Raw genomic sequence first — 7,946 nt, forward strand, 5'->3', positions numbered from 1 at the left:
TGGCTTCAAGGGAAACGTAAGGAATCAGGAGCACTGTCTCTCTCTCTCTCTCTCTCTCTCTCTCTCTCTCTCTCTCTCTCTCTCCCTCCCTCCCTCCCTCCTAGGATCTGGCTAAAGCACAGATTTACATTTAGATCCTGTGCGGAGCCTGAGACTGTGCATTCCTCACCAGGTCCCTGTGTTGTTGCTCCCCCAGGACCACACCCTGAGCCCTAAGCTGGCTCCCGAGGGACCAAGTTCTTCAGGAATTAGCAGGTGCGCTGGCATCACATGGATACTCGCCTGGGCTCCATTATGCTGCCCAGTGACGGGCAGGTCCTGGCACTGAGGTACTTAGCTCTCTCACCCCCACTCCTCATGTCAGGTACCCCACTGGCTCCCCTGCTGCTCAAGCTCAGCTCATCTGGCTTCTTGGCTCTCGTGACTCCCACCGACTGTGTTCCAGCCTTTTCTGCTCTCAGTAGCGTGGAGATGTTTCCTAGCTTCACCCAGCTACCAACATTCCTACATTAGAGGCTTGTGCCTGCAAGGTGTGCACCCCAGGTGCTTTCTGCAGCACTCCTGTGGGCTTGGGAGGGCCACTGGCTGTTAGTGTGGATGTCAGGACCCTCCTTCCCTAAGGGAACCTGTGCTGACTCATCCCCCTTCCATTGGCAGGGGCCCCCAAAGCCAGAGACTCCAAAATGTCTCTAGACACACTACTAAAGCTGCCATCCCATGGGTGTGTGCCAAGAGCAACAGCATTTGTTTTTCTTTATTTTAAGGAGGCCAGGACAGGGAAGAGCCCACTGCTGAGAAAGGTCTGCTCAGTGGGTGGAAGCCAGCAGGTGTCACAGGGCAGCCTCCCCAGAGGGAGCAGTGTCGCAGTAGGGTGCAAAGCCAGGGAGGGAAGGTAAAGGTCACAGGAATGGGGGCTGTGGAGGGCCCCAGTCCCTGCGGTGCACAGCTGGGGCTTGGGACTAGCGTGGGGCTGCACAGGGGACAGGAAGGGGTTTGACAGCCTTATGCAGAATGGGCCTGGGCTGGAGCACGGAAGGCTCAGGTCCTCCCTCGCTGCAAGGAGGGAGGTACCTGGAGGACACTTGTGTGTCCCACCTCAGGACACCATCTGCTCAGATGACAGGGCTCAGAAGCTGAGCTGAGAAGAGAAGAGGACAGGGAGGGGACAGAGATCGCCATGTCCCCAGCCCTTCACTGGGCTCTTGAGCCCACCTAGACCTGCACATCAGTAAGCTTGATGTCGCCAGTTACTTCCAGGGCATTGATGGCTGCCAGGTCCTTAATACGGTGGGTGTATTCCAGCAGGTGTTGGCCGTCCACGGCCACTCTGTAGCAGTGGGCTTCGCATATGATCTCCACCTGGGAAAAGAGGCCTGCCATTCACACTCCATGGACAAAGTCCTCAGCCCCACACCTGCTCACACTGAAGGACTCACTCCTCCCCAAGCACCCCGTGCTCTCCTCCCTGGACCTCAGAGCACGGGGTTCCCAGCCCACAGTGCTGCTCCCAGCCTGCATCTCTGCCCTGTGTCAGTGCCAGGCACCTCAGGACCCAGCCCGCTCTGGCAAGCCCTTCCTGCCCCACTGGACCCTCCCAGGGGACCAACTGCCCTCAGGCCACCGGGGGCAGCAGTGCTGGCTTGTGACATCTGCATCCTCCATGTCCATGCCTGGACTCTGCAGCAGCTAGAGCGGCCTCCTGACTCCTCCTTTCCCTCCCAGGACCTTCTCCAGGAGGCCGCAGGGTACGAAGGGCAGTGCTCACACTTCCATCACACTCGCGTGCAGGGCACTATGCTAGCGTGCACAGAGACTACCGCAGCCCATTCCCACAGTTCTCTGAGATCCCGGGATTCTTAGTCCTGTTTGCAGATGAGGAAACGGAGCTGCAAAGACCCAGTGACTGTCCGGGGCTGGAGGGCCCTTCCCCAAGGTCACACAGCCACCTATGAATCAAAGGTAGTGTTCCCTGCTGTTATTCCCCAATGGCTTCTCATTGCAGTAAATCCAAGCTCCCTTCCCAGCCCACACAGCTCGACACCAGTCATTTCCAGCCCAGATTGCAGAGCGCAGTCGTCCAGAACATGACTTCTGCCTAAGCGCATGCCCAGGCTGACAGTTTCCACGGCTGGGGCAAGACCAAGGCATTGCAGACCAATCTTCTTTTTTTCTTCTTTCTTTCTTTTTTTTCTTTATCTCCCTCCCTCCCTCCCTGCTTCGTTCCTTCCTTTATTCTTTCTTTCTTTGTGGTACTATAGCATGCACCCAGGACCTTCACACTGAGCTACATCCCTTCCCCTATTTTTAAATTTTTCTCCTTTAGACAAAATCTCCCTAAGTCACTAAATTGCCCAGGCTGAGCTCCAATTTGGGATCCTCCTGGTTTGACCTGCCAGAGTGCTGCTATTATAGGTACATGTGCCCCAGCACCTGGCTGTTCTGTTTCCTTTTTGTTTTTGTAAGCTCTGTGTGTGACCTGTATGTGTAATCAGCGTGACCAGGCCTGCAGTCACACCCCTCACCTCTCTCACCCTCACTCTCCACCTTGCAGTGCAGCCCTGCACAGGCCCCTCCCTCCTCTGCACATTACCACCCCCCAAAGTGGGGTCCCTCCCACGCAGAGCACCTGTCATCTGTGCGGATGGTTCATGCCTTGGACGCCTGGGTCCTCCCCGCCTAGATTGCAGCCCCATGAGGTAGGACCTGCTCTCTCTGCTTCTTGGCTGCATTCGTGAACATGAGTGTTTCCTGCACACAGGGAGCCCAATCAGACAGCTGATAAATAATTGCTGAGTGAGAATGCCCATCAATGACTGGCACCTCATTATTTTGATTGATTTGGCACCAGTGGGCATGTGACCTCTGGCAAGTAATTTGTCCTGTGATTCGGATAGCTTACCTTCTAAGAGCAGATCCTAATACTTTCCTTGGGGGACAGTAATCATAACATGATAATAATTTGATACACTTTTGTCTTACTTGGGACACGATCCTCCTATCACAAGCATCAACCCCTAACCTGTTCAAGGTACCCCAAGTCCTCCTCACCTCACTGCTTCAGACCTTGCGCCCAGGCAGACCCCTAAGCTCCCGGCTGCAGCATCTTACCTTGAAGCTGTGTCCTGGGATGAAGGGGATGTTGACAGGCAGGCTTCGCTCCTCTGACCCCCAGGAGCCCCTGATCTGAGTGTTTCGGACCACAGTGTTTTCATTGAATCGAGGGTTCAGGTGGAAGGCGATGTTAGTTCCAGCATGCAGGTTGATATGGAACCTGGGGAGGGCAGGTCACATGGACTTTCTCTGTCCCCCAGCTGTGGTGGGACCCACCACCTCCCCCTTATTTCCAGGAGCCAGAGAGCCCTGGAGGCCCTGCCTTACCTCTTCGCATGGTGCAGCACAATGCCTGACACAGAGATGACCCGGGATGGATGCAGCCCCCCTGGGATGGAGGTGAAGTAAGGAATCGGCTGTTGGGAGGGTGGGGACAGGTCAGCCGCTGACAGCAGAGAGGCGCCACAGCAGTGGGGAATCCTGTACCAATTGTCATGGACTTGGACATCAGCTGAGTCTAACCCATGCCTGATGGTAGTAGGACTTCCAGAGGAAGCCAGGACATCTTTACTTGGTTCATTAAATGTTGGGAAAATGTCCCAACAAAGGAAAATGTCCCAGTGTTCCCAAAGCAGGGGGCCTTCGCTGTCATGGAAGGAACTTTGGCCGGATACTCAAGCATGCTGGGGTGACAAGGGAAGGCCATATAATTAGCTCATGCTCAAGTGACCATTTTAAAGTTGAAAGCTCCTTTCAAAATTATTCCAATTTGGGGCTGGGGATTTAGCTCAGCGGCAAAGCGCCTGCCTGGCAAGCACAAGGTCATGAGTTCGGTTCCCGGTACCGGAGAAAAACCAAAAAAAAAAATCTAATTTTCAGGAGTATTTTTAAAATGTCAGCTTGATAAAGGACTCTTTTCAATTATTGAAGTCAGAGGATCACCACTAGTTGCCACTCACCACCCAACCTGCCATTCCTAATGAAATCTCCAGTCCCTGCCCACACAAGACTTACATAATCTTTGGGACTTGGTTCAGGATCCTGTGGAAAAGAGACCAAAATTTTAATGTGGGAGGTTTATGAGCACACACACTCACACACTCACACACACACACACACACACACACACACACACACACACACACACACACATCACTCTGGAGTGGGTGCTCCAATATGAATGAGGTTGAGGGTTCAGCCCTGGGTGTCTCCTGGTAACCTTGGTTGTCATCGCAATCTTTCTGGATCTTGCAGCTGTGGCCCTGCATCCCATCACCTGCCTTTCAGCAACTCTTTGCTGCAAGGAAGACGCTGAAGCCAGAATGACGCCCTTGTCCCCAGCCCCAAGACTAGAAACATCCATACTCTAGTCCGATCCCTGGAACCCATGGTGAGATGGGCCCCAGATCACCACACTGAGGCCCAGGTGGGTCCCCTGTAATCACAATGGCCCTTGTAGGAGAGAGGTGGGACAGTCAGGGTCAAAGGAAAGGATATGACCACAGAAGCAAGAAGATGCTGACTTTCTATCTTTTGTTTGCACTTGTGTGGTGTTTGAGGTAGAACACCCAGCATGCATTCTACTCTGAGCTACAGCCCCAGCCCAAGAAGCTGTTGGCTATGGAGACAGAGGGCGGAGCCTGAGCCAATCCTCGCAGACCTCTCAAGAAGCTGCAGAGGAAACAAAGAGGACTCTCCCTGAAGCCTCAGGATGGAAATGAGCCTATGGTGCCTTTTAATTCTTTTCTTTGTGGTGCAGGGCATCAAATCCAGAGTCTTCTATGCACTTGTTCTACCACTGAGCTCAACCCAGCCTTTCAACATGTGGACTCTAGGCCTCTGACGGGCAGAGCTATAAGACAATATACTGCACTTTATATTGTTCTAAGCTCTGAGAGCAAGGCTGCCTTGCAGTTTGGAAGTGTGAAGGACAGGGAGGGAGCTTAGCACAAAACAATGGGACTATTTGGCTCCCTTCTTGCAAAGAGATGGAGGTTTTCCAGGCCCCACGGGATTGGCTCCCGGGCCAGCTCCCTGTGCTGGCAGTTGTGATGTTGGACAAGTCACCTCACCTACATATGTTCTGGGCCCCCTTCCACTTGGTAACACATTAATGCCACCTCTCTTGCTGGTGAAAAACCTCTGGCTGAGGAAGACTCAATCATGCAGCTGTTTGCATTGACTCAAATCAATACCTCAGAGGGTCCCAAACTTGTTCCCTGCTCCTGGCCCTGCCTGAAGGCACTTTTTCTCCTCTTCCTACCTGCAGGTCCAGAAAGCAGAGCCGAGCCAGGCGTGGTGGTGCACACCTGTAATCCCACCACTCAGGAGGCTGAGGCAGGAGGATCCTTGTGAGTTCAAGGGCAGCCTGAGCTGCAAAGTGAGGTCAAGGCTAGCCTGAACTGCATAGCGAGACCTTGTCTCAAAAAAAAAAAAAAAAAAAAAAAAATAGAGAGCAGAGCTGACCCTCACAGCCAAAGTGCAGCACCCTCTTTCTGGGGGCCCAGGGGCACTGGAGGGCGCCTAGACCGCACTGGAGTGGGACCGCAGCCTGGCGGAGCAAGGCTGTGCACAGGGCACGGCTGTGAGGTAAAAGGCCCTGCCGGTGGCTGCCTTTCACACCTGTGTTTTCTTTCTGAGAACAACCTTTGCCTTTGTCACTGGCGCTTTACACACGAGGCCCCTGCAGCACAGAAAGGCTCCTGTGGTGCACACAGCCGCACAGCCGCTCAGTGAGAGCTGGGATCTGCACCCCGGAACCCATGCTTTTAGCCCCACCCGGGCTGCCTCACGATACAGCACAGAACGTCCTTATCCCTGGCCCCCAGGACCTCCCCAGGCCGTCCTCGCTGTGGGCCCAGCTTCCTTCGTGGCCTGTGGAGGAGGCCGGCTAGGACAGGGAGCCCGGTGCCCAAGCCGGGCGGCAGGCGCAGTAGCTCAGCCGTGCTGTGGCTGCGTGGCTTCCCACACACTGGCATGTGCAGGGTGTGTGCCTGCAGCTGTGAGAGGCGAGCAGCTAACGCAGAGAGGCCAGCCGGGCGGATGGGTGCTGCCACACCACGGGGCGGCACGGGCCTCTTTCCTTCGGTACCTGAAGGCCTATTCAACTCTCTCAGTTTATGTACTTTCTCATCTGCTGAGGAACCAGAGAAGGTGTGATCAGTACGACCCACTGTCCCCAAGAGGTCCCGTCCAGCTCCGCCCAGCCTCTCCCATCTCCTCCACGCAGGTCCCACATGGGAGCAATGGCAGTGCTGAGGGGCGTGGACCCCTGTGGCGGGTGTCGGGAGGGTCAGGGCAAGAAGGTCTCCTACGTGAGTGAGCTCCACTCGGGGCCCACTCTCAGGCCCTGCAGCCCCCTCTGCTCATCCCCCACCTGTGCCAGCAAGCTGGTTGGCAGTGACCCAGGGAAGGCCTGGGACCAGGCTACCATGTTGCTGCTTCCCACAGTGCTGCTCTGTCTGTGGGGACCCGCTCTCTGGAGGTAAATCCAGGCACCTGCCTTTAGCTTTCCACTGGGGGACATTTGGCAAGTGCCTCCACCTAAGAGCATCAGTTCACCCACATACAGAGAGGGGAGAAGCCCCACGGTGCTCAAGCACTGCCTCTGGCAGGCAGGGGCAAATGTGGGAAAGTCTTCTGTTTGCACTGCACACCACAGGCACAGTCCTAATCTCTCCTTACTTCTCAGCCGGGCCCTGTGTAGACATGCAGGTGCATTCTTGCGTGCTGAGCTCCAGCTCACCCCTCTGGACACACATACTTCCTCATAGATCTCCCGCTGACCTAGGGCTGCTGAAAATGCCCAATACTCCCACAGCAACTACATTCAAACGCACTAGATATGCTACACAGCCCAATCTCTCCCCTATTCTGGGAGGTGGGCTCGAGTATTATGCCCATTAGACAGATGTGGAAACTGAGACCTGGGGAGGTAAATGTGCCCCAACTGGAGCCATCCGGCCAATGTATGCCTGAACCCCAAAGGCCATGCTCAGGGAAAGTGCATTTAGTGCCATGGGTGTGGGTTGTTTTCCTTCCAGAAGCCTGTTCACACCTTCTGTATACAAACTGTCACCTTTGAAGATGCTGCTACACTTGTATTCCATGAACACCTAGAATGAAGCAGGCACCTAGACCAGGGTCACTAATTGAGAGTCAAATGCCTGAATCACTTGAACATCCCTAAGTCCCAAGAGGCTGCCCTGGACGAGGCTGCAATGGAAAAGAAGCTGCATCCAGATGACCTCCTCTGGCATTTGCACCCTGCTCAGGCTCTCTTTGGGATTCCCCCAGCAGCAATCCCTGCCAACAAGTCATTTCCTCAGTGACCAGAGATGCTCATCCTTGGCTGGACACGCAGCCCAGGCTGGGCCAGCCCACGACTCACCTGGGCAGGTTGGCTTTCAGAAGAACCCATGTTTTCACAGCCTCGGTGTCCCCTGCTGCCCTTCACACCAACTGAGCTGTCAGCGCACAGAGCTGGACATTTCAAGGAAACAGATAGCAACGCAGTTTGGCCGCTGCCCAACAGGGCGGAGCCAGGAGCAAAGGAAGCGGTCTGGACAGAGAGAAGCCAGGTGCTGGGGTGAGGGCTGTGGGTGGGGCCCGGGGAGAGGGAAATGGGCATCCCCTACTCTGTGACCTTTCTCTCCTTTGCCCCCTGCGCTCCACCCAGAGACCGAATCCCATTTGGTTCATGAAGATGCAGAGGGACCTGGCAGCCAGTTTGCAGACGGCACTGCCCCGAAGTGTGTGTTGTGCGTCCTAAGCACGCTCCGTCCCAGGCTGCAGGAAACCGCACGCTGGGCAGGGCAGTGGAACACAGAAAAACGAGGCTTAGGGAGGGAAAGGGGTGCAGCCAAGGTACACAGCTCATGCATGGCCACTTGAAT

General features: G+C 55.1%; 1 protein-coding gene across 1 annotated transcript; it reads right to left on the reverse strand.

Annotated features, from left to right (window-relative positions):
- Window positions 1-722: 722 nt before the first annotated feature.
- On the reverse strand, window positions 723-7,558 carry LOC102010058 (galectin-5-like). Its single transcript, XM_005402926.2, has 5 exons — window positions 7,442-7,558; window positions 4,066-4,092; window positions 3,379-3,467; window positions 3,109-3,271; window positions 723-1,359 (listed from the first exon to the last, which is right to left on the reverse strand). Exons 1-5 carry the CDS (start codon window positions 7,469-7,471, stop codon window positions 1,213-1,215), a joined length of 456 nt encoding a protein of 151 aa, XP_005402983.2. The 5' UTR covers window positions 7,472-7,558; the 3' UTR covers window positions 723-1,212.
- Between the last annotated feature and the right edge of the window lie 388 nt (window positions 7,559-7,946).

The sequence above is a fragment of the Chinchilla lanigera genome, unplaced genomic scaffold, assembly GCF_000276665.1.
Source record: "Chinchilla lanigera isolate Chin_1 unplaced genomic scaffold, ChiLan1.0 scaffold00080, whole genome shotgun sequence".
NCBI lineage: Eukaryota > Metazoa > Chordata > Mammalia > Rodentia > Chinchillidae > Chinchilla > Chinchilla lanigera.

Coding starts and splice junctions, on each gene's coding strand:
- LOC102010058 (XM_005402926.2), bottom strand. CDS start 7,471: ATGGGTTCTTCTGAAAGCCAACCTGCCCAG. Junction 3,468..4,065: donor AACCAAGTCCCAAAGATTAT/GTAAGTCTTGTG, acceptor CCCTCCCAACAG/CCGATTCCTTACTTCACCTC. Junction 1,360..3,108: donor TCCCAGGACACAGCTTCAAG/GTAAGATGCTGC, acceptor CTCTTTTCCCAG/GTGGAGATCATATGCGAAGC.